At 55.3% G+C, this 25,267-nt stretch overlaps 1 protein-coding gene across 3 annotated transcripts in view; it reads left to right on the forward strand.

Moving 5' to 3' along the window:
* The first annotated feature begins 10,827 nt into the window (after positions 1–10,827).
* SCARB1 (scavenger receptor class B member 1) overlaps positions 10,828–25,267 on the forward strand; it is a 71,413-nt gene continuing 56,973 nt past the window's right edge. For 2 of the 3 annotated variants that reach the window (XM_004753079.3, XM_004753077.2), the window contains exon 1: positions 13,239–13,601. In XM_004753079.3, coding sequence (XP_004753136.1) covers positions 13,476–13,601 — 126 coding nt within the window. In that variant the 5' untranslated portion in view covers positions 13,239–13,475. Of the gene's footprint in view, positions 10,864–13,238; positions 13,602–25,267 lie in introns of those variants that run through there. The other variant, XM_045073749.1, reaches the window with a different exon arrangement.

Here is a 25,267-nt window from a genome sequence, read left to right on the forward strand (position 1 = left end):
TTATTTATTATTATATTATAATTTTTATATTTTATTAACATATAATTAACATATAATGTATTATTAGCCCCAGGGGTACACACTAGCCGCCAGGTTTACACACTTCACAGCACTCACGGTGGCACATACCTTCCCCAAGGTCCGCAACCCACCACCCTCTCCCTAACCACCCCCCCAGCAACCCTCAGTTTGTTTTGTGAGATTGAGAGTCTCTTATGGTTTACGTCTTGTATTTTTTAGAAAGATTTTATTTATTTGACAGAGAGACAGCGAGAGAGGAACACAAGCAGGGGGAGTGGCAGGGGGAGAAGCAGGCTCCCCGCTGAATGGGTAGCCCCATGCAGGACTCGATCCCAGGACCCTGAGATCATGACCTGAGCCAAAGGCAGACTCCTAACAACTCAGCCACCCAGGAGCCCCCATGTCCTCGCTTCTTACGAGGACACTTGTCAGTGGATTTAGGCCCCCCCTGCCCTCATGCAGTACGACCTCACCTGAGCATGATCACATTGATGAAGGCCCGATTCCCAAGTAATGTCGCCCTCACGGGTCCCGAGCGTAGGGCCTGAACATATCTTTTCAAAGGGGGACACGATTCTGAAACCACTCCCGATGGAGAGAAGTGAAAGAATTCAAGAACTATCCGGACAAGAGAACAGATTCGAGGAGGGGGAGGGGGAGTGGACGTGGACGGAGGAGGGAAAGGCCCCACCCCCACCTCCCCTCCCCTGCCCCTCCCACCTCCCCCCAACCCATGTGGCCGGTGGCGTAGGTGTCCACTTCCTTGGGAGGCTCCCGTTGCAGGAACCGGGTTCCCCTGTCTTGGGGCCCACAGACTCGTTGCTGAAACAAATACCTTCTGCCCTGACCATCTTTCTCCTTTGCTGGTGGGGCAGGACGGTGGGGCAGGACGGGGCCAGGCGAGGGCGCAGAGACGAGCCCTTCTCCCAAGGAGCCTGTCGATGATGCTGACGGGGCCAGGCGACAGCACGAGAGCCAACATGAAGCCGGAGATCAGGTGAAGCCGTCCCCGATCTCGGCCTCCTCGGGGAAAGCGTGGAATGGGTCCCAGCCTCACGCCAGGGAGAGGGAGCTAGAGAAGAGGTCAGCGTGGGAGTCCCTCCCTCTCTCCCATGACAGGCATGGGTCACAGCATTTGCCGTCTGGGCTCCCTCCTCCCGCAGCCTATCTTGAGGGAGTATCAGAATCCTCTGGAAGGCATGTGAAAAAACAGATCCCTGGACCTCACCTGATCCGGCAGGTCTGGGATCCGAACCAAGAATTTGCATTTCCGTCAAACATTCCAAGGTGCTGCGGCTCCTGGAAATGCCTGGGGAGCTGCAGCCCGAGAGGAGGGGCTCCCAGCCCTGGCTGCGCGCGAGGACGGCACGGGAAGGCAGAAACCACATCAAAGGGCTGTGCCGGAGCCCGGACCAGAGAGTCTCCGAGGTTGGGGCCCAAACTCACCTGCGGCATAGCCCCCAGGATTCTGGGGGTCAGCCAGATTTGAGGTGAACAGCCCAGTTCCTCTTTGTCCATCAGATGGCAACTCAGAAAGCCTTCCCTGCCGTCCCCCAGCGGGGTGAGTTCCCCTCTTCACCCATCCATTCGTCCATTCCTCCAGCCACCATGCCCCTTGCAGGCCGTGGGCCCTGCTGTGAGGAAAGGCAAGGCCTTTGTCCTCGTGCTGCTTTCATACCAGTGGAGGAGACAGTAACTGTCAGCCCGGATAACATCAGGGAGTCATGGAAATAAAACGGGATGGTGTGATAAGGAGTGCTTTTCTAGATATGCTCGCCAGGGGAGGCCTCTCTGAGGAGGTGACATTGGAGCTGGACCTCGAGGGAGCTGCCATGGAGAGCTGTTGAAAGCAGGGAGCACAGCACATGCCAAGGTCCTGTGGCAGCACAAGCCGAACACATCAGAAGATCCACAAGAGGCTAGGATGGCTACAACTCAGGGCTGAAGGGTGAGGAGAAGTAGGAGAGGGGAGCTGGCTCGGGGCCTTGTGGGCCCCAGGGAGGGGTCTGGGCTTCATGCCCGTGCAATGGGAAGCTAGTGCAGGATTTAGACAGGAAGTAACTCGATCCTGTTTGCTTTGAAAATGGGCCCCTCCGTGGCCTCTGTAATACACCCTCAGCAGAACAGATTCCTTTCCCTGAGAGCATTTCTCTTAAGTGCCAGTATAGACTCAGTGGTGTGAGAGTAATATGTTTGTCCCTGCAGGTCTGGAACCTGCATGGGGCTGGGGCTGTCACCCCCACCCCCCGCCATGCCCACAGGAAACACAGTTAAACCCACGGCCCTGTGAGTGTCTGGTGATCTCCCTCAGCACCACCCTGTCGCCAGCCAAAAGCCATTTCAGCTGCTGTCAGCTGTGTCCACAGTGGGGTCGGCATTCATTGCTTGTCAGATAATGCTTCTGGAATCTGCTTCGACCTGGGTTCCAGCCCCCTCCACTGTACCCCTCAGTCTGGTGGCCAGGAATGATTCCCCCACTCAGGAAAGCAACAGGCAACTTTGCTGGTCTACAGATGAGTGAATTTTTTAAAAACAGGTCAGGGCCTTTCTCTAGCCTCAAGGATTCTTTGTCCTGACATCGACAAGCTCCTGCCCCCCTGCACCTATGGCCAGCCTCTTGCCCTGATGCTGTGGACCACATTCCCATGCCCCACTGGGCCCCATGCGGTGGAGGTGGTACTGAAAAGGGGACTCAGGCCAGACAAACAGTGAAACAGACGGGGACTTGCTGCAGATGAATTGTTTAGTTCTGCTGAAGCACAAAAACTTGGCTTTCATTGGAAAACCCAGTGCGGTGTCAGGCCCACACATGGTGAGAGGTTAAGTGGTTCTCTTAAGTTAAAAAGAGGAGCCTGAAAACTCAGCCCAGATTTCAACAAACGAGCGCTCATACACTTTGGACCTGGGAACAAAAGCTCTGAGAGAGAGAGAGCGAGAGAGAAAAAGAAAGAGTGGGGGAGGAGGAGGAAAAAAGGGAGGAGAGAAACTTGGACTAGGAGCCTTTTGTGCACTTCCAGATGCTCCCCCGAAAAGCTACTGCCATAGCCAGGCTACCCTCATGCTCCACGTTTCACTTCCTTGACCACACAAAGTTTGCTCTCACCTCAGGGCCTTTGCACTTGCTATGCCCTCTGCCTAGAATCCCTTCCCTGGGTCTCCACGTGGTTGGCTCTTCTTTATTCAGTTCTTTGCTCAGATACCACCTTCTCAGAGAAGCCCTACCCTCCCTCTCTCTATTCAACCGCTCTGTTTTGTTTCTTTCTCAGGATTTAGCATGATCTGAAATTATTTTGCTTATGTACGAACTTGCTTTTGTGTCTGGCCCCACCCTCTGGAATGTACCTCTCGGAGAGAACGGACCTCTCTCATGATCTCCAGTGCCCAGGACTGTCCTGAGACATAGAAGACACTCAGTAAACATTCCGTGAATGAATGGATCAATAAGGGCTGTTGGTTGTGGCTGCTGGCTGCCAGCCAGAGGCTTTCATATCTGTATTCATTGAGATGCTTTTGGCTGAAAGTACTAGAAAGCGCCATCCCAAACAGTTTAACAATGAAGACATTTATTACTCCCATATGGGGGAAGTCCTGCGATGCCCTCTGGTGAGGACATTTGGGCTTCTCAGTTTCAGCGGTCAAGGATGGCCATCACTCAGGACCCAGGTCCTTCCAGTGTCCCTTCTCCAGCATTTTCTACAGAGCAGGATGGCTGCCTCCCACCCAGGCATCTCACCCAGATGGGATAACACCCAGCAGAAGGGATGCAGAAACCATCTCCTCTTGGAGCCCTTTTGAGACGACTTTTTCTGAAGTCCCCCCAGCGCACCACTCCCTTGTCTTATTGGCCAGTATTTGGTCACGTGTCCACCCCCCTAAGCCAATCAGATGGGGCGTGTGGTGTTACCAAGACTGGCTTAGCATCTTCAGCAGCATCCCTTCCTGAGGAGGCCTGGGTGGGGGGCGGGTTCCTGCTTTTGGAACATCTTATAATTTCCTTGTCACAATAATCATCGACCCTTGAGTGGGTCATTTTTTAAAAAAATTTATTTGTTTATTCATTTGACACAGAGACAGAGATCACAAGTAGGCAGAGAGGCAGGCAGAGAGAGGAAGGGAAGCAGGCTCCCTGCCAAGCAGAGAGCCCAACGTGGGGCTTGATCCCAGGACCCTGAGATCATGACCTGAGCTGAAGGCAGAGGCTTGACCCACTGAGCCACCCAGGCGCCCCAACTGGCTTTTTTTTTTAGAGTGACTGCTGGAGGGTGATAATAAGAAGCAGACTGAGTTTGAGTGGGTTTTATTATGGTTTTTAAATTATCTGGAGGCAATGCATTATGAGGGTGCTGAGCCCTCTGTCGCAGCCTTGGTACATCTCCGACTTTTGTTTTATAAAGAGGGCATGTGGGTCTCAGAAGGGGCACCCATGGCTCAGAGGGGATTCCTGGAAAGCAGGGGATCACTGGCGTGTGTCCCCTTCCTGCCCCCTGCATGGCGGGGTCCTCTTTCTGGGACAGACCCTGTGTGGGTGTGTGTTGTTCAGGGAAACCAGTGGATTGCCCCACTCAGGCTTGGCAGCATTTCTCCTTCTGGCCCAGGATGGGTCCAGGAAGGAAAAAGTCCCTCCAGAATGGGCTTAGGGACAGTCTGGAAGCCCCCAGCCCCTCACTTCCCTCTTCTGGAGGCTGCAGAGAACTCTCCAGAAGGTCCACCAGACCTGCTTTTCCTCCCCAAGCCCTCCCTGCCCATATCTTATGTGTTGCCTCCCTCTCCAGTTCTTTTTTTTTTTTTTTTTTTAAAGATTTTATTTATTGGGCGCCTGGGTGGCTCAGTGGGTTGGGCCGCTGCCTTCGGCTCGGGTCATGATCTCAGGGTCCTGGGATCGAGTCCCGCATCGGGCTCTCTGCTCAGCAGGGAGCCTGCTTCCTCCTCTCTCTCTGCCTTCCTCTCTGCCTACTTGTGATCTCTCTCTGTCGAATAAATAAATAAAATCTTTAAAAAAAAAATAATAAAGATTTTATTTATTTATTTGACAGAGAGATCACAAGCAGGCAGAGCGAGGGGGAAGCAGGCTCTCTGCTCAGCAGAGAGCTTGATGTGGGACTCGATTCCAAGACCCTGAGATCATGGTCTGAGCTGAAGGCAGAGGCTTAACCCACTGAGCCACCCAGGTGCCCCCCCATCCCAATTCTTGATCAAAGACCGACTCTCTGGTTCTCTCTAGCTCATCTTCCGGCCAGCCTCCTGCCTGCACTTCCTGGGGGTTCCTCTTCTGTCCTTGTGATGTTCAGACTTTTATCATTGTGTGGATATCAGCCCTTTGAACGTGTGCCATCTGTGCAGGTAGCCGTCACCAACATCCAGCCTCCCAAACCGAGACTCTGCCCCCAGGAATCACCAGCGCCCCAGCCCCCTCCCACGGCCCCTGGCGCCCCCATCCTGGATCCTGTCTCTATGATGGGGACTCAGCAACTCCTCTGGCAGCCTCGTGTTATTGGAATCCTGCCATATGTGTGCCTTAATGTTCATGGCATTGGCCTTCAGGTTTTCTTCTCATTCTTTCCTCCTTCCTTCCTTCCATTTTTTCTTTCTTTCTTTCTTTCTTTCTTTTTTTTCTTTCTTTTAGTTTGCTTCCTGCCCAATGTGGGGCTTGAACTCCCAACCCCAAGACCAAGAGTGGCACGCTCTACTGACTGGGCCAGCCAGGTGCCCCTGCCTCAGTCTTTGAAACCCTTGTCCGGGTCCAGAGCCATCCTCCTGTGTCCAGCGGGCAGAAAACGAGGGAAACACATAGAAGCTTCCGTCCTCTTTTGAGCTGGCAGAAATGGAGCAGAGTTCTCAGCTCCCGGCTGCCCTCGGAGTTCTCCCCACACCTCCACCTTTGTCCTGGAAAGTGATTTTGTGTTGGAGGCTTAGCCCTTGTCAGAGAGGTACTATCTCAAGTACTAAGAGCCAGGGGCAAAGATAAGGTTCGGTTGCCAGCTCTTATAAAAGGAAGTGATGAGGTTCACAAAGTGTCTGGTGATTCCGCAGAAAGCTGGGATTTCTTGGGCCAGCCTGAGTCTCCTGGGAGATGTCTGGGGGCTCTGGAGACCTCCATTAATATTTACTGTATCGTAGGGACACTTTTGTCCGTTGAAGGAAAACAGCCCTTAAGACGTCATTTACATCAGTTATCAGAAATCAAATCTTCATTAAAATCTATCCTGGAGGGCACCTGGGTGACTCAGTGGGTTAAAGCCTCTGCCTTTGGCTCAGGTCATGATCCCGGGGTCCTGGGATCGAGCCCCGCATCGGGCTCTCTGCTCAGCGGGGAGCCTGCTTCCTCCTCTCTCTCTCTCTGCCTGCCTCTCTGCCTACTTGTGATCTCTGTCTGTCAAATGAATAAATTAAAAAAAAAAAACTTAAAAAAAAAAACAACAACTATCCAGGGATCCTTCTGCCTCAGGGCCTTTGCACTGGCCGTTCCCGCTGCCTGGGAATCTCCTCCTTAGAGATCTGTGTGGCTCCTTCCTGCACTCTCTTTAGGTCTTCATCCATTGTCACCTTCTCACAGAGGCCCTTCCAGCAACCCCCCCCCTTTGAATCACGTGCCCCCTCCTCACTGGTGGCACTTACCCTGATCTCTTATTTCCTCTCTTAAAGCATGGATCATTCTCAAGGCCCCCTCCTTGGTCTGGATCATTCTTTAATACAGTGCTGTTCAAAAGAAATGCAATGAGAACCACATCTGCAATCAGAAAAGTTTTTAGTAGCTGCATTTTCCTCCCTAAAGACTTGTGGGGCAGAGGGAGAGGCAGTGAGAATCTCAAGCAGACTCCTTGCTGAGAGGGAGACCCACGCGAGGCTGGATCCCAGGACCCCGAGACCAAGACCTGAGCTGAAATCAAGAGCTGGCCACTCAACCAACTGAGTCACCCAGGCACTCCTGCATTTTGTAAAAAGGATTTTATTTTTAAACAATCTCTACACCCGGGGCTGGGCTTGAACTCACAATCCCAAGATCAAGAGTTGTATGCTCTACTGACTGAGCCAGCTAGGCCCCCTTGCATTTTATTTTATTTTATTTTAAAATTTTATTTATTTATTTGACAGACAGAGATCAAAAGTAGGCAGAGAGGCAGGTGGAGAGAGAGGGGGAAGCAGGCTCCCTGCTGAGCAGAGAGCCCAATGCGGGGCTCAATCCTAGGCCCTTGGGATCATGACCTGAGCTGAAGGGCAGAGGCTTTAACCCACTGCGCCACCCAGGCACCCCTCCCCTTGCATTTTAAAGAAGTAAAAAGAAAGGTGAAATTAAACTTTTTAAAAGATGGCAGAGAGGCAAGCAGAGAGAGAGAGAGGAGGAAGCAGGCTCCCTGCAGAGCAGAGAGCCCGATGTGGGACTCGATCCCAGGACCCTGAGATCATGACCCGAGCTAAAGGCAGAGGCCCAACCCACTGAGCCACCCAGGCGCCCCTAAAAGATTTTATTTATTCATTTGACACAGAGCAAGTGAGCGAGAGCACCAGAAGGGGGAGCGGGCAGAGGGAGAGGAAGAGGCGGGCTTCCCGCTGAGCAGGGAGCCCGATGCGGGGCTCGATCCCAGGACCCTGGATCATAACCTGAGCCAAAGGCAACCGCTTCATCGACAGCCCCCAGGCAGCCCTGAAATTAATTTTAAGCGTATATTTTATTTCACCCAACGTACCTGACCGTTGTCATTTCAGCGTGTGTTCAGTATAAAGATACTGAGATATTTTTTTCTTTCTTTCACACTAAGTGTGTATGATGCAGCCCCTCTCCCTTGGGATGAACCCATTTCCGGTCCTGAGGAGCCACACGTGGCCAGTGGCTACTATACTAGACATCGCAGCTCTGACATGTTGTAAAATTTACCAATAATTATGTTTATCAGTTATTGATCTCGCTTATCTGCTGGAAGGTCAAATTCTCAAGGTCAGGGAGCTTTGTCTGGTTCACTGCCAGGTGGCTGGCCTCTTATGGAGTGCCCGGCATGTAGCGGATGCTCAGTTAACATTGGACAGATGGGGCCGCCTGGGTGGCTCAGTCGGTGAGCATCTGCCTTCGGCTCAGATCACGATCCCTGGGTCCTGGGATCGAGACCCGTATTAGGCTCCCTGCTCCTCAGGAAGCCTGCTTTTCCCTCTCCATCTTGGTGAGAACTTGTGTTCCCTCTCTCGCTGTCTCTTTCTCTCTGTTGAAGAAATAAATAAAATCTTTAAACAACAACAACAAAACAAAACATTGGATGTAAGAAAACCACAGGCAAATGTGAACTCTGGCTCTGCCCTGGCCTGAGCAGCAACCAAGGTGGCAGACGCGGCCAAACACGACTGTCTCCCCAGCCACTAACCGGCTGTGACTCTTTTTAATCAGATCGTTTCTTTCCATGCACTAATCTGGTTCCTTGGCCCTGAGGATAGCACTGGGTCCTCCCGGCTCAGGTGGGGCCCACAGCATGTGCCTGCCTGCCCGAGCCGTGATTCCATCTCACGCTGGCACTTTGCTAAGTGTGTAATCAGCATTAACTTGTTTAATCCCCATGACTACCCCCACGGAGGTGGGCATAGTTGAGATCATCTCTATTGCACAGGGAAGGAAGCCAGAGCATGGAGAGTGTAAGCTTCTTGCCAGAGGTCACCCTGGTGAGTGCAGCCTCACTGCAAAGGCAGATTTTTTTTTTAAAGATTTTATTTATTTATTTGAGAGAGAGAATATGAGAGATGGAGAGCATGAGAGGGGGGAGGGTCAGAGGGAGAAGCAGACTCCCCACTGAGCAGGGAGCCCAATGCAGGACTCAATCCCAGGGTCCTGGGATCATGGCTTGAGCCAAAGGCAGGTGCGTAATCGACTGAGCCCCCCAGGCTTCCCAGAGGCAGATTTTTAATCACTGGGCTCTGGTAGTTATGGTTCCTCAGTTATGGTTCCATGAAGGATCTGGCACTGTGTGCCAGGCACTGTTCTAGGAGTCGGGGACACAGTCATGGGCAAAACAGATTCCTGCCCTTATGGAGCTTTTCCATTCGAGAAGGAGAGCCAAGGCATTACATAGTGTGCTGGGGGAGAAAGCAAAGCAGGGAAGGGAGAGACGCCCAGGTGGCTCGGTTGGTTGAGCAGCTGCCTTCCGCTCGGGGCATGATCCCAGCGTCCTGGGATCGAGTCCTACATCGGGCTCCTTGCTCGGCGGGGAGCCTGCTTCTCCCTCTGCCTCTGCTGCCATTCTGTCTGCCTGTGTTCATGCTCTCTCTCTCTCTGACCAAAAAAAAAAAAAAAAAAAAAAAATTAGGGAAGGGAGACAGGGAGTTGTGTGGGGGTGTGGATAGGAAGGAAGTTCTCACCAAGATGGTGTTAGGGCAAGAACGTGAAGCGGGGGAGGGTGAGCTCCATGGGGGGTTGAGAGAAGAGTGAAAGGGACTGAGGGGTGCAAAGGCCCTGAGGCAGGAGCAAGGTGGTAGGTTTGAGAAACATCCAGGAGCTAAAGCAGGTGGGATGGGGGTGAGGTGGCGGGGGGGGGGAGAGGAACACGAGGTCAGGGGGATGATGGTCACCTTGTGGCTCGTGGTGAGGACTTTGGCTCTTCGTATGAGAGAGGTGGGGGCCAGAAGAACATTCTGATTTTCCCAGTGACGGTTTATTGACAGGTAGTTTGTAGAGCCTCTAGTGCAGTCTTTTAATGGGTACAATTTACTGGATTTTAGTCTATTCCCAGGGTTGTGTCACCACCACCAGGACAGTTTCATCAAGAGAAGCCTTGTACCCCTTAGCTCCGGATTCTCCCCTGTCACTCCCCTGACCCTCCCCAAGCCAGGCAACCTTCCGGTCTCGTGGATTTGCCCCTTCTGGTCACTTCCTATTAATGGAATCATACACCATGTGATCTTTTCTTTTTTAAATATGTATTTATTTTACAGAGAGGGGAGGGGCACAGAGAGAGATCTTCAGGCAGACTCCCTCCCCGGCCCCCACCCGAAGCACGGAGCCTGGTGCGGGGCTTGATCCCAAGACCCTGTGATCCTGTCTTAAGCCGAAATCACCGGTCAGACGCTCAACCAACGGAGCCGCCCAGGGGTCCCTGTGCGGTCTTTTCTAAGTTTCAGTCGGGGTAAAGTTTTCAAAGTTCACGCACGCCGTGGTACGTAGCAGCACTTCTCTCCTTCTCAAGCCAAATAACGTTCCGCTGTGTGACAGTCCGTATTCTATTTGCCTCTTCATCATCTGGGCTGTAACACCTTTTAGCTACTGTGCCCAGGGCTGTCACGACCCCTGGTGCACACATGTTTGCGTGGACAGAGTTTCCATTTCTCCCGTCTGTGCCCCAGACTAGGACGGCTGGATCCCCCCCCCCCCCAGTCCGTGCTCGGACTCTCTAGTTTCCCTCGCCGCTGCCTCATTTTACAAACCCCCCACCACCCCCCCCCCCGCCCCGGCAGTGTCTGAGGGTTCCGGCGTCCCCCACGTCTTTGTCCACACTCACCATCTGTCTTTTGATCAGGGGAGACGTCTGAGCTGAGAAGGAACGTCATCTGACTTGGTTCCTTCGGGATCCGTCCGGCACCCACGTTGAGAATATCTTACTCTGATTCATCTCTCCTTTCCCTCTGCGTTTTTCTCAGCTCTCCCTACCCCGGCCAGGCCTCTCTCTAAAGCATGACGAAGTGTTTTCTCAGCACCCCCCACCAGATCCTTGCCCCCCGCCCCCAAGCCCGCCGGAAATGACTCCCCTCAGGGAGCTCAAGGCTGGTCACGTGTCTCAGACAGCCTTTCATCTCCGCTGTGTCTCTTGTCAGGCGATCGCCCTGGTCTGACGCGGGAACCCTCCTGCCATGTCCTTGAGGCTCTCTTGGGTAAGCACCACGCACATTTAGACCTTGAAGACTTCGTAATGAATAACAGTTACATCGGGTGAGAGGGTCAAGGCGAGTGGGCCTCTTTGGGAGCAGGGAGGCGGGGCGGGCATTGGGACAGGGTAGACCCCAGGTTCATTGGTTAGTTCAGTTGGTTAGTTCCCAAGAACAGCGAAGTCATGGGGATAAGACAATCCCCGTAGCTGATGGCTGTTGAAAACCTTGAGGCATTCAATGAAATATGTTAATTGATTGACTAATTGACTTGATTGATTAATGCCTCAGTGAGCTAATTGATCACCTGAAGACTTCAGGGCATACGTAACCTGTGCCAGGAACTGCCCGAGGTGCTGGGGATGTATCATCAGCAAAACCAGACCGGCTTGTTGCTTGGGAGCTGGGGGAGACAAAAGTAAAGAAACCAGTAAGACCATTTCAGATAAAATGGGGATGATTGGGTGCAGTGACTGGTAGGTTGGGGTTCCCATTTTGGATACTGGGCACTGAAGGCCTCTCCGGGGAGTGAATGCTGAGCTGGAGTCTGGAGCAGAAGTGAGCTCTGGAAGGATCTGGGGGAAGAGTGTTCTGAGCACAACGTACAGCAAATGCAAAGGCCCTGTGGCAGGAGAAAGCTGGGCTGTTCAAGGAACAGAAAGAAAGCCCGGGAGGCTGGGAGTACAGTTAGCAAGGGGAGAGGCTGGGAGAGGAGGCAGAAAAGGTAGGCGAGAGCCAGGTCGTGCAGGTCTTGGGACAACACCGGCCTCAGCCGTGCTCCCGTGTTGCGGGAACTGATCTAAGTAAGCCCTGCCACTGTTTTCCAATGCAGTTAAACCTCACGACAGCCCTTGGGGAGAGGCTCTTATTGTCCCCACTGGACAAGTGAGAAAACTGAGGCCAAGAGTGGGCCAAGTGCCTTGCTCTGGGACTCTGCTGCAGGAAACCCCGGAGCACGGTTTCCCCCGGACTCGTTCCGGTCTGACACCGCAGCCCTGTCCTGGCACCCCGATCTAGGTCAGGGGCTGGGCTCCTCCTGCATGCACCCGGGGCAAGGTCAGGTCTGCTGTGGGGGACAGTGGCAGGCAAGGCTCTCTGGCCGGTATGGAGTGGGTGCTGTACACAAATACTGCTTCGGCCAGATCATGCTGCCTTTCTTCCACAGCTGAAGGAGAGTTTCCGAAGGCCTCCTCCCGAGCCAGCAGGGACCGGCCTGCCTTCGCCAGGCACTGAGGACACTGCGTCCCATCCCGTGTAACCCTCAACCAGTCCCTTGTCCTTTTAGTAGTCCGATCTAGAGAATGAGGGGCTCAAAGCTCAATGTCGCGTGCAGGCTGGGGAGCCATCGGGGAGCACCTGTTACCTGCAATTAAGCATCCTTTATCTGCTCACTGGCTCATCCTATCTCCCTCTTCATTAGAAAGCAGACACTAAGGTGTGTTCATGTCACCTCCCTGTGCCTGCTTCCTCACCTGGAGAATGGAGCCATTCTGGGCAAGGTGCTAAGCCCAGGGGGCGCAGCATTACCTGCCAGGCAGAGTGCTAGCTGCGGAGGACAAGGCAGGGGCTCAGAGAGACCAAGAGTCTGCCCGCAGCATTCCAGCTGGGGGACTGGTCAGAATGACTGTGTAACAGGCCAGGTGGTTCTCAGCGATAAGGGAGACGGGGAGCGCTGGCGCTATTTTGTTTTACACGAGGTGGCGGGTGGAAGGCCTTTCTGATAAGGTGGCAGAGTGGTCGTGAAGGAAGGAGCCGGGCAGATATCTAGGGGAACAGAATGCCAAGGGGGGTTGGGGGTGGGTTGTGTGTATCAGGCACTGAGGCGGGAGTCTGCAAGGCTGGTCCCAGCGAGAGCGAGGCCAGAACGGAATGTGAGCGTGGCTGGGGGCTTGGGGGATGGCAGTGAGGTCGCAGAAGGGCGGATGGGGGCTCCGGTGTTTCTGATGAGTTGGGAAACTCCTACTAAGTGTGCCCATGACGCCGGTCACGACAGAGGAAGTGAGACAGGAGGAGGGGCAGGGGCGAAGGAGGGGGGAGCAGGAGGGTCGGGGGGGGGGGGGGCGCTGCGGGAGGACCGGGAGAGAGCGGAGGAGAGGGAGCGGGTGATGGGAGGAGGAGGAGCCGGGAAAGGGAGAGGCGGGAGGAGCGGGGAAGAGGAGGCAGAGGGGGAGCCAACCCCCCCCCCCCCCCGACGCCACTGCACGCCGCACACGAGGATCCCCGCGCGGTCTCCCGCGGAAACGGAAGCGAGGGCGTGGGGCGGCAGACTACCCCCCGCGGGGCGTGTCCTCCCGACCGTCCGATCCGCGCCCCGCCCCCGCCCCGCCCCCGACCCCGCCCCGACCCGGCGCAGCCCCCGCCCCCCGCCCCCGCCCGTAGGCTCCCGCCCGAATCCTGGTGCCCAGGGCGTCCCGGGGGCGGTCCGGCTGCGCCGGCGATGGCGCATAAAACCGCCGGCCACCTGCCGGGGCGCTCCTCCGTGCGCCGCCGTCTGGGCCCCGCCGTGCCGCTGCGGCCCGCCTGCCCTAGAGTCGCCGCCTGTGTCGCCTGTGTCTCGGTCCCCGTCCCCCCAGGCGCGGAGCCACGCGAGGGCCGGGCGGGAGCCAGGGCGCGCAGACATGGGCAGCCGCGCCAGAGCGCGCCGGGCGGTCGCGGTGCTGGGCTTCGCTGGGCTGCTGTGCGCCGTGCTGGGAGCCGTCATGATCGTGGTGGTGCCCACGCTCATCAAGCAGCAGGTCCTCAAGGTGGGTGAGGGGCGCCGGCCGGGGCCCGCGCGGCGTCGGGGCTGGAGGGCACAGGGCGCGGAGGAGCGCGCGCAGTTACAGGGCAGGCGAGCCAGAGCCAGGATCGGCGCCCTGGGTCAGGGCCCCGGAGCAGCGGGAGCCCGGAGCGCATCGCGAGGGGCCGCTGGCTGCCCCCGCAGTACCCTCCCCGATCCAGGCCGAGGCTGGGGGGCGCAGGGGCATCTGGGGGCTCTCCTGGAGGCGCAGGTCCAGGGTTGGGGAGGCCTGAATGAGAGACCTCACCCTAAGCAGTCTGCCGCCCAGGCCAGGCTGGAGTGTGAGCCCATTATGGTGCTACTTTCTCGCCTCTTGACTTCAGCAGCCTGAGGCCCTATCTGCTAAAATTAGGGCTGCACTTTGCCTGTTTCCTGTGAACCCAGGACGACAGGAACCTTCCATTCATGTGCTTCTGTGAGACTCACATGGGTCCCCCGGCCTCGATAGTAAGTAGTGCAGAGCACTCTGCTGTCCAGAAGCTCCCCCTTGGAAGGCCCTTCTGAGAGGCTCAGGGCTCGGTCCTCCCCCAACACTGCCTTCCTGGTGCCCACTGGAAATGGTAAGCGGCTTTCCCCTTAGATTCCCACAGAGGCAGGAGCCCAAGGCCGCATTAGCAGAGGCCTTTCCTCTGATCTTAACTTTCCGCAGGATTGCCCTTTCAACCGTAGATACAAATTAGCTGGCCTCAGACCATCAGACTCTGCCCTGGGTGTCTGGACAGCCTGTTTAAATGAGCTGGCGTTCAGAAAGGCCAGGGTCACAGCATTTCAGAGCCTTGATGCCAGAGAGAGCCCGGCAGTGTGGGGAGGGGAAACTGAGGCTCATCTTGCCCAGACACTGAGCGAGCGTCCATAAAGATGTGGGTAATGTCACTTGCCGGTTGATTTCTCTTTTCCCCTTAGCCTGCTCCTTTAGGTGGGTTTTTTGAGAATGGGACTTGTCCACGTTTCCTATCTGTGCCCCCTGCCCAGTACGGAATGCCTGGGGATGAATGGATCACAGGATGAATGTGGTCTACAGCCTGCTTACACCTGCTTACCGCCCCTCTCTGGGACTCGGCCGTCATTAACCACGAGGCGAGGACTGGCTTTTCTCAAGGTCTCTGGGAGTCATGTTGGGCACACGGTGTCTTTTTGTTGGTTTGTTTGTTTGCAGATCTTGTCCCAGTAAGCCCTGTAGTCTGATTCCGAGGAGGTCCTGGCCGCTGGTGCCCCTGAGCCCTGAGTTCCTCTCGTGTTTTTTTGGCCTCTGGGGGTGGCCAGACAGATGTGTGTGGGGTCACCTCAGTGCGTTCGAACTGCTTTGTTCTCTCTCACGGTGGCCGAGGGGTTACACTGTTCAGAAGAGCCGTGAGAGCTTTCTCTCAGGGAGAGCCCCCGGTGGTGTCATCCAGGTGCTGTAAACATGGGAGCCATCAGGACCCTGTGCAAACAGCCTCTTGCTTTGGGGGTGCGAGAGTGGGTGGGGTTTATAGTTGAAACCTCTTGTGGGCCCCATCATTCCTGGGTGAACTCCAGGGTGATTTCTTCTTCTCCTTTCCCCCTCCTCTTTTAAAAGATTTTATTTATTTGAGAGAGAGAGAGAGAGAGAGCACACAATCAGGGGTGAGGGACAGAGGGAAGGGGAGAAGCAGACTCTCCCGCTGAGCAGGGAGCCCGATACAGGGCTCGATCCCAGGACCTTTGGATCGTGAATGGAGCCAAAGGCAGACGCTTAACCGACTGAGCCACCCAGACGTCCCCCGGGGTGGTTCTTTCTAGGGATGTCAGTCAGTTCTGTGCACACGGGTTCACACGCAGGTGCCCCCTCCTTCCCCCACTCTAACTCTGGGTTTCCAGAGTGGAGACCGCCATCATCCTCAGCTGTCCTGGACCGAGAATTTCCAGGCTTAAGGTGGAGCCAGAGCCGCCCCGCATCCTCCGTGAATCTCCCGAAGATGATTGGTTTGGGTCCGAGTGGCGTGAAGGCAGGAAGGCAAGCCCAGCCCACGACAGCCACTTCTTGGGCAGCCCAGGCTGAGTCCCAGCCAAGTCCCTTCCCGTGGAAGAAGGATGTCTGTGTTCGGGGGACCGAGTGGGCGGGTCGTGACGAGAGGGAGGGACTGCCTGCCGGTGTTTTCTTTGGCTGCACGTGTCCATGGGCAGCGTGAATGGGAGGCCTTGTGCTTTGCTATTTTCTTATGCTTTTCAGTTAACTCAAGAAGTCCGCCTATAAGACATGAATTCTTGCTTGGAAAAAAACAAAAAATTCAAACAGAGGGGAAAAGAGATCCCTCCATTTTATTCCCATTCTCAGATAATAATTACCACCGTTGTTGGCAGGTGCGTATCTTTCTAGACCTTTATCGGTGCCTATGTCATAAGTATGTATTTACACACATTACGATGTATTTTTTACATACATGGAATTATACTACATATAAATATTCTGCAGTTTGCTTTTCACTTCGCAGATATCTCTTGAAAATGTTTTCAGGTCACAACAAATAAATCAATAATTTTTCCTGCCCTTTCTGCATGGTATTGCTTTAAATCGCTATGCCCTTGATTAGTTCCTGGTTTCTCTACTGACTGGTGATTTTCTCTGTCTCAAGCATCTGAACCGTGAGTGTCCTGGTCCATACCTCTCGGCCTACATGTCACGAATACCCGCACAGGGCAGATTTTCAGAACAGAAGCCTGTAGACCACGAAGCCTGCTTCGTTTGAATTATGACAGTTACCGCCAAATCACCTTTCTGGAAAGCTCCAGCATTTAGGCGCCCGCCAAGAGCGTGAAAGCCCCACTCCCCCTGCATGTCTGCCATCATTATACTTCACGCTGATCCTTTTGTTGTTGTTGTGGATCTGATGGGTTTGATTTACGTTTCTCAGGCTGCTGATGGGGCTGAGTGGGGAGGTGATGCATTCTGAAACCCGAGTCAGTTTCCGGAGCCTGGGGGCTGCCGAGTTGGCTGGGCCCTTTGCTAGCTGGGGACATCACGCCACTCACTTCACCTCCGAGGCACGGTTTCTTTCTTCAGCTCTGAGACGGGTCAGGTGTAGTTTGCCTGCCAGCGAGATTATACACTACAAAGGCAGTTACGTATGTGTGCAAATACCTTGGACATGTCTCGTGTTTCTTGTTTGACTCTGACCACAGCCTTGAGAGGTAGGTTGAGGTGGTGCTTTGGTTTCCTCCTACAGGTAAGGAAACTGAGGCATAGCAGAGGTCCGGGGCTTGCTGGCATCTGTACGGCTCGTGGCAGTGGAGGGCCAGAGCCACAGTCCCGAGGTGGGGTCTACGTGTCAGCCAGGACCTAGGAAATAAGGTGGGGGTGGGAGCCGGAGCCCTTCATCCGATAGATTTCTAGGCAAAAGTTAGAAAGAAGGGACTCGATGTGTATGCTTTAGCACAGAGAGTTGGCAAAATAGAGAAGTCGTTGAGATAAAACTCAGGTCACAAAACAATAACCTGTATTTCCAGTGGGGGACAGTGCACGCACAGTCAGAAAAGGGGTGGACTGACAGAGTGCTCACTCTCGGGGCAAAGGGCGAGGCTCGGGCTGTGGCCGAGGGAAACATATTTTATCTGTAATTCTTTTTTCGATTTTATTTATTTAGATTTAATTTATTTAAATTTATAATAATTTACTTATTTGAGAGAGAGAGAGAGTGAGCAGGGGGAGTAGCAGGCAGAGGGAGAGGGAGAAGCAGACTCCCTGCTGAGCAAGGAGCCCGCCACGGGACTCAAACCTTCGATCCCAGAACCCGAAGGCAGACGCTTAACCGACTGAGCCACCCAGGCACCCCTGGGTGCCTTTAAACAAGGAGAATATTCATGTGTTATGTGTTTAATTAAAAACTAGTAACCAGGGGCGCCTGGGTGGCTCAGTGGGTTAAGCCGCTGCCTTCGGCTCAGGTCATGATCTCAGGGTCCTGGGATCGAGTCCCGCGTCGGGCTCTCTGCTCGGCGGAGAGCCTGCTTCCCTCTCTCTCTCTCTCTCTCTGCCTGCCTCTCCATCTACTTGTGATTTCTCTCTGTCAAATAAATAAATAAAATCTTTAAAAAAAAAAAACAAAAAACTAGTAACCAATCCAAGATTTCCCCAGAGAGTGGTCGAACGTGCCTCCCACCGTGGGCGGCACACAGCGGAGCAGCCTTGTAGGCTGAGGTTGCTGAGAGAGGTCCAGGGAAAGAGGGGAGACTCACCCCTTCTACGTCCCCTCAGTAGGTGGGAGTGGACAGGAGGTGTCCAGCCGGAATGCACTAAGGAGAGCAGTCGCGAATTCCCGTGGACCAGGCAGTGTTCCAGACATTTGGTGAATGCCGTCTTGTTTAGTCCTGGGACAGTTCTGGGACACTTCTCATTACCGTCCTCGACAGATAGGGAAACGAAGCTTTGGAGAGTAATTTGCCCCAGGTAACCTTCCTGGTGTGTGTGTGTGTGTGTAAATACCCTGGAGGAAAATGCCAGGAGAATGGGGACTCTTTTTTTATTTATTTTTTAAAATATAGATTTTATTTATTTATTTGGCAGACAGAGATCACAAGTAGGTAGAGAGGCAGGCAGAGAGAGAGGAAGCAGGCTCCCTGCTGAGCAGAGAGCCCGATGCGGGGCTCGATCCCAGGACCCTGGGATCATGACCTGAGCCGAAGGCAGAGGCTTTAACCCACTGAGCCACCCAGGAGCCCCGAGAATGGGGACTCTTGTCTCCACTGCCTAGGACTGAGCCTGGCATGCATGGCCCTCCCTGTTCAAATGGATGAGGAATGCTCGCTCCAGGTCCCTGGCAGTATGTTTCCAAGTTACCAGGTGTCTCTGGTCCGACAGGGAAGGCCCAGCGGTAGGAGGGGCCCCTTGCTGCAGTTGGGCTGCAGGGGAAGGTGCTTGTATGCTGGGCCACTATGAGTCCATGGGCCTCCAAGCCTCCTCCACATCCAGGAGGGGAGCTGGGTCCCCTCTGCCGTCTCTAAGTTGATTTTCTGATTGAAATCAGTCTCGAGGGCTTTATCCACTCATTTTTTCAGCTGCTGAAGGCTTCCCCAGCTTGTGTTTCCATCTCAATAAATGACACCTCCATTTGCTCCCCCCAAGTGTAGAGGTGAAGATCTTGGGTCATCCTTCATATGGTCTATCAGCAGATCCTATCGGCTTTATCTTCAAAGTGTATCTGGATTTCAACCCCTCTTCTCAGCATCACCATGGCGGCCTTCTCCATCCACTGCTTGGACTGGTGCAGTAGTCTCATCTCTGGTCTTCATAGATAGCCAGAGGGATCCTGATAAAACACTCGTCAGATCATGTGTCCCCTCAGCTGACAACCCTTCAAGGTTCCCTATGTTACTGTGAGTGAGTATCAAGGTCGTCTCAGTGGCCTGAAGGCCCCCACAGTCTGACTCCCCTTCCCTCTCGTACCTCACCATCTCTTGGCCTCCTTGCTCACCTACCACGCTATCTCCTTGATGTCCTTGAGGCTGCCTAGCCTGATCCTACCACAGAGTCTCTGGCTTGCATTCCCCTCCGTCTGGAGGGCTCACCCCCAGATATCTGTGTAGCTTGCCCCTCATGTCCCTAATAGTAGTCTTTTATGTTATATGTTTATTTGTGCGGCTTCTTTCTCCCTCCTGAGCCTCGGCGTCTGCTGGGGACAAGGCCTGCATGGCCGCTCTCACTGCAGGGTCTCCGAGGGCCAGAGCAGCTCTTACGTTCCTGTGCGGATGGTGGCATAGCGAGGCGGTCTGTGTTTTGAGGTCAGGTTGTTTCCTTATCCTCTCTCCCTGCCCGAGATTTGGACTCAGACGAGTTCTTCCCTCAGCGAGAGCCACCCAGAGAGCCTCAGGACTGTCCTCCCATGCCCCTGGGTGGCTTCGGGCCCCCTGGCCAATCTCCGCGCATCAGTTCGAAGGTGGAGGTTGAAGACAGAGAATGTTAAGGGGCGCTTCTTCCTGGCCAGCCGGGGTCCTAATCATCCTAAGTGTTTTAGGCGTATTACATCATCTCATTTAGCATCCAGGGAGCTCCTGTTGCCTCTCTTTTACCCAGGAAATGGGGGAAGCACAGCGCCGTGAAGTCACTTGCCGCGGCTGACGCGGCAGGGCCAGGATTTGAATCCTGAGCCCGCTGCCCTGTGCTTCCCGCTCTCTGCTTCTGAGTGTCTTGGGCTAATCTTTGGCAGGAGGGCAGGCCCTTCCTGTGCTCTGTTTGGGTGGAGCTCCCCTTCTGCTTGCCCTGCACGGCCAGCGGGCAGCGGGCTCCCCTGCAGTCAGGAGTGTGTGTGTGTGTGTGTGTGTGTGTGTGTGTGTGTCTGTGTGTGTTCTGGAATTGCGGACACCAAGGGAAGCGGGGAAGGGTGGCCTTTCCTGTAGGGTGGGCTTGGCCAGCTCTGCTCCCGAAGCTCTGAGAAGCCCCTGGGGTCCCAGCCTGGCCACTCCTGAGCCCCGGACTGCGGGCGGGGCGGGGGGGTGTCTCCCGTCTCTGGCCCCAGGGACCAGGCTGTGGAACTGGCGGGCGATGGCGGGTGGAAGGCGCTCCGTTCTCGCAGGTGCATGCCCGCTCCGGGTTGTTTTGCTTCCTCTTTCCCACAGGGGGACTTCCTGGTCCTCCCGGCCGGTGGGAGGTCACTTCATCTCACTCCACGGTGACAGCTGAAAACCACAGCTATTTTTAGCGTCCCTGAGTTGGATTTAGTTTTGTTTTCCTCTCTGGTTTCCTGAGGGGGCGTGTGTGCTCACGCGAGCGTTGTCGCGTGTGCTGATAGTGCATACACGACGGGCGATGGGCGAACGCATGTTGACATGGGCACATGCACACGTGCAGCCACAGGCTGGAGCACGTGCACACACGTGTGGATGTGTGTAACCAGGGAGCACGGTGTCGCTGTGTGAGCGTACACGTGGACACGCGGGCATGCGTGCACACAGGTTGCCGTGCGCCCGCGTGTGGCATGGGACGCGTGGTCCTCCTGTGTTGGCACACGTGTGTGTGTGTGTGGGCTCATGCGCCAGTGATGATGTGGTCACACATGTCGCCGCACATGGTCACACACAGGCACACTGGTCGGTGTGCCCGGTCACATACGTGAGCACACGTGGGCACACACATCCGTCGTGTCCGTGCGTGTTGGGTGCGCGTGTATGCGTGTGCTGACAGGCACCAGCACCGTCTGGCCTTCCGCTGGCCTGGCAGCGCCGGTGTATTCCGGGTGCCCGGCTCTTCCCGTTCCGTGAACCGTTCCCGGTGCCTTCCTGGAATGACTAATACCGGCCGTGCCTCCCGTCGGTGATTCAACGTGATTAGCTAGAACTGGCTAAGCTCAGTTACCTGGAATCACCTTGTGCTGGCCTTCCTCTAGCAGCGAATGACACAGAGTGAGTCACGTGTTGGTGTCATCAAACCCTCGTTCGGTAAAGTGTCCCCACGTCCCCGCACTGGCCTGTCTGTGCTGTCGTCGTCTGCCGGGCGTGCTGGTGGTTGCAGGTGCCCAGAAGGGTGACCTCGCGTCGCAGCGGACGGCCACCTGGCTCATGGGGCATTCCCAGGGCTGGCTTCTGGCACGAGGCTGATGCAGACAGACTTTTCTGGTTGGTGATCTGAGGGCCAGAGGGCTGGGCGGAGGAGTGTTGGGCCCCTGCTCTTCTCCGCGAAGAAAGATCTAGTAACTTTGGCCCCGTCAACACATGTACTGTGTGGAGAATTCGATTGCGTGCCTAGGCCAAACATTCAAAACAAAACAAAACAAAACAAAACAAAACAAAACAAAACAAAACAAAAGGAGACCTTCTTTTATGTGCCTCATTTCCCTCCCCCTTGTCAAACGTGACCTTGGCCTCTCCTGGCTCTGGGAGTGGCTGGCAGGAGCAGAAATGCAGAGAAGCAAAACAACACAAACAGACCATTCTTGGCTTTGGAGCCACGCAGGGCCCAGCAGCTGGGCATCGCAGGGCGTCCGGGGTGATTCTGAGCCTGATTTGAAGCTACTGTGTGCCTAGATCGTTCCTGAACCCAGAGGTCGCCGGTGGCCCGGTGGGACCCCGGTGGCCCGAGGCCCAGCTGTGGGTTTCTCGCCTCCTTCCTCTTCCCCCCACCGCACTGTGCCTTCCTCTTTGCCAACAGCCTCATGCTGGGGACAGGGAAGGAACAGGAGTGGCCTGACCCTTGTTTGCTTCCTGGCATTTTGGGTGAAGTTCCTTCCACCTTTTCTGGAAGGTCCTAGAAGGACTCTTGAGACACGTCTCAAGAAATGTCTGTTCTCTTGGTTTTCCTCCTCCCTCCCCGGCTGGCTGCTCTCTTTGTCTCCTGTGTTCGGGTCTCCTTATCTCCCTGACCCCTCGCCTCCTGGCGGGTCCCAGGGCTCAGCCTTGGACATCCTTTCTGGGTCGCGCATTCCCTGGATGAGCTCTGGGAGCCTCGGGCAGTGAGTGGCACCTTTGTCTCGGGTTCCCGGCTGATATCCCAGGCCGAGATCTTCCTCCTGAATTCCAGCCCCCGCGGCATCCAGGGGCCCGCTCTGTATCTCAGTTCCGGTGGTGGAAGGCTGCCTGCACACCCCGGCCTGCGCCCGGCCCCTCTCCCCGCCCCAGGCCCCGATCCTATCTCTGTCCCTTCTTCCAGGCTCTGTCTGCATTCCCATCTCTGTCTGTGGCTTTTGCAGCCTCGAACTGCCCGGGCGGAAAGGCCCGGATCTCCCTTCTCACTCTCACTTCCCACACTGGCCCGTCAGGATGTTTCTGACTCCCTCCTCACAGGACATCCTGGATCCCACTGGAAGGGCCACACCTCCAGCGAGGGGCCACCCCTCTCACCTGGATTCCCGACCCTTGCTCCCGGGCTGGGTTTTCTCCGCACAGCAGCCGAAGGGAACCTGTGACCTTTGCAGTCAGCTCACGGTCCTCCTCTGTTCGAAACCCCCCGCCGTGGGCCTGTCCCACCCCCTCCTCGGGGTCAGAGCTGCACCCTCCTGTTGGCTCTTGACGCCTCCCCCAACTGCCCCTCGCCCCGCGCGGCCCTCCCCTTCCCTTGACCTTGCCTCCTGGCCGTTCCTGAGACGGACACTCCACCTTACTCTCCCCCTGCCTGCCTCTCTCCTCCGCGGTGTGTGACTCGCGCTCCCACCTCCGTTAGGGCCGCGTTCAGATCTCGGGCGCTCTCGGAGGCCCGCCCTGACCTCCCCCTTGTTTGAATTTGCCCATTGCCATTCCGCTGGGCTCTGACCCCTCCTTCTCCTTCCCCGGCTCTTCCTTCCGGAGCCCTGTCACCCTGTGAGGGCCTACATACTATACCTGTGCGTCGTGTTTGTCGTCTGCCGTCCCTTTCTCTCCGGGAGGATGCGGGCCCTGTGAGGGCAGGACGGTGATTTTGCGTGTTGCCCTGTCCCGAGCACCTAGCATGGTGCCTCGCACAGAATCGTGGGTTCTCAAATATTTATGGAATGGATGTTTAGAAGACAAGGGTGGCTGCGCAGGGAGGTTTGTGACTAGCGGCCGGTTGTGATCCCGCGCAGGGACGGGGGCTGGCTTCCCTCCTCCGCACGGGCCCCTGCTGCAGATCTCTTGCCAGCGTCCTCCCCGTGCTGTCTGCTCCTGCGCCTTCTTGCCGCCGTGCTGTCCGCTCTCGCTGCTGCAGCCGGAATGCTCTTTGGAAAATGCAACTGGGATCATTTTACCACTGTAATGAAAAGCTTCTTGCATGGGGTAGGAAGCCTGCCTGTCCCCACAGCCTGTAAGTCCAGCCCCTGCCTGCTTCCATTCTCGGAATGCTCACCCTATTCCAGCCCCACAGGTCTTTGTTTTCCTGCAGTGCCCCTGTGTTCTTTCCTGCCCCAGGGCCTTTGCATGTGCTGTTACTTCTCCACAGAATGCTTTTCCCCTCTGGTTCTTGTGCTTGGTTCCTCTTTTATGTTTCCACTCTAATGTGACCTCTTGAAGATGATACCCCCTGACCACCAACCCTCCCCCACGAGCCCCACTGCCACTGTTTGCTCCATCTGTGTTATAGCTACCCCATGTCACCCCCTCCCAGCGACTGGGTGTGTCCCCTGGCTGGGCACTGCTGTCTTCTGTTTGACCCCGTCTCAGTCCCAACATGACTTACAGAGATGCCATCAGGGCCGTCTGTGAGTGGTGGGTAAAGAAACAGCACCTGTCCTGGCTGGGGGGGCTTGGGGAGGTGTGGAGGCTGGTCTAGAGCCCTTTCCTTCTGCCTCCTGGAGGGAGTGGGGATCCTCACACCAGGTAGGGTGGCCTGAGCTGGCAGGTGACTGGCACGGGGGAGGGGTGTGTTTCCCTTCCTGCTTCAGCATGAAAGGGCAGTCACTTACGGACCATCTCTTGTCTCCACCAGCAGAGACTAAGTGAGGCTGGAGGGGGAGACTCGGTCTGCTCCTTCCATCCCGCTGATGGTTTTACTCTGTAAGGCATCACGCCGCTGACTCACCTATACAAAATCCTTTCCCTACACTCAGTGAACCGCCTGTCAGCCTGGGAGTCATCGGGGGATTTCTCCTGACCCTGCTCTTCTTCCCGTGGGTCCTGAATGCAATCCTGGAGTTAAAGATTCATATTTTGGTACATATGCTCCCGTATCACTCACTGGCGTCTCAGTCTGGGGCTCAGAAAACAAATGGTCAGCCGCACTATGTGGGAGAGAGTCTGGAGGCTTTGACGTTCCCAAGAGGTCTCCAAAGGGAGCCTTGTGGAGGGACCTTTAAGGGTAATTAGAGAAGTTTCCTAGTAGCTGGGAAAAGTTGTGCTGTGAATGCTCATTGGCTTTGATTGGCTGGGCTCGAGTTACATGCTCCTCCCTGAGCCAGTCATCAGGACTTGAGAAGTGGACTGCTGTGACTGGTCAGGATTGGATCATGTGCCCATCCCTGGAGCTGGGGGAGGAGTTTCTTTTTTTCCCAAACCACAGGGAGTTAGGTGGGTGGGGTGGAGCCCTACATAAGAAGGAGGTGGGATGGGGGTGAGGGTGGGGGATGAGGGTGTTAGCAGAAAGAGGCAAAGGTGACAGGCAGAAAAAATTGGCTGAAGGGCCCTTTGCCCCAGAAGAGCTTCCCCTCTGTATCTCATTGCCTCTGTGACTCTGGCAATTCCAGTGTTAGAGATTATTTTGTTTGGCTTAATTGAAGACCTCTTGTGGAGGTGGTAGCTTGCAGCTCTTTGCTTTTTATCAGGGAAGGTTTCACAAGCTCTCAGATCGTTAGATCTGGAACTTGGGTTTTACTTGACACCTTTTAAAATTTTTTCCTTTGGGGAAAACAAAACCCAGAGGGAGCAGGGATTTACATGAGGCCCCAGCGCAAATTAACAGTGAGTGCTGGCAGGGCAGATTGTCCCAGGTGAGCCGAGGGGGTGGGATGCTGGGTAGAGGCCGCATGGGCCAGGGGAGCGGGACTCGGAAGCAGCTGAGCAGTTGCGGGTTTCAGCCCTTCACCAGGGTTCCTGTGTCCCCTGTCTGCCCCACATCCTGGCGGCAGGATTGGGAGGAGGTGTTGTTCTATAAACTGGGAGAGATGTCGGAGCCGCAGTGTGCCGAAGTTCAGGCTTCGTCTGCTCCCGGTGGGAGGCTCCCCAGGTTGCGTGCTGGAGGGAAGAGTGGCGAGGGAGGGACGGCCGGAGACCCTGTGGCCTTTATCACAGTCCGCCCAGGGA

The sequence above is a fragment of the Mustela putorius genome, unplaced genomic scaffold (assembly GCF_011764305.1).
Source record: "Mustela putorius furo isolate JIRA1106 unplaced genomic scaffold, ASM1176430v1.1 tig00537248_pilon_pilon_pilon, whole genome shotgun sequence".
Taxonomy (NCBI): domain Eukaryota; kingdom Metazoa; phylum Chordata; class Mammalia; order Carnivora; family Mustelidae; genus Mustela; species Mustela putorius.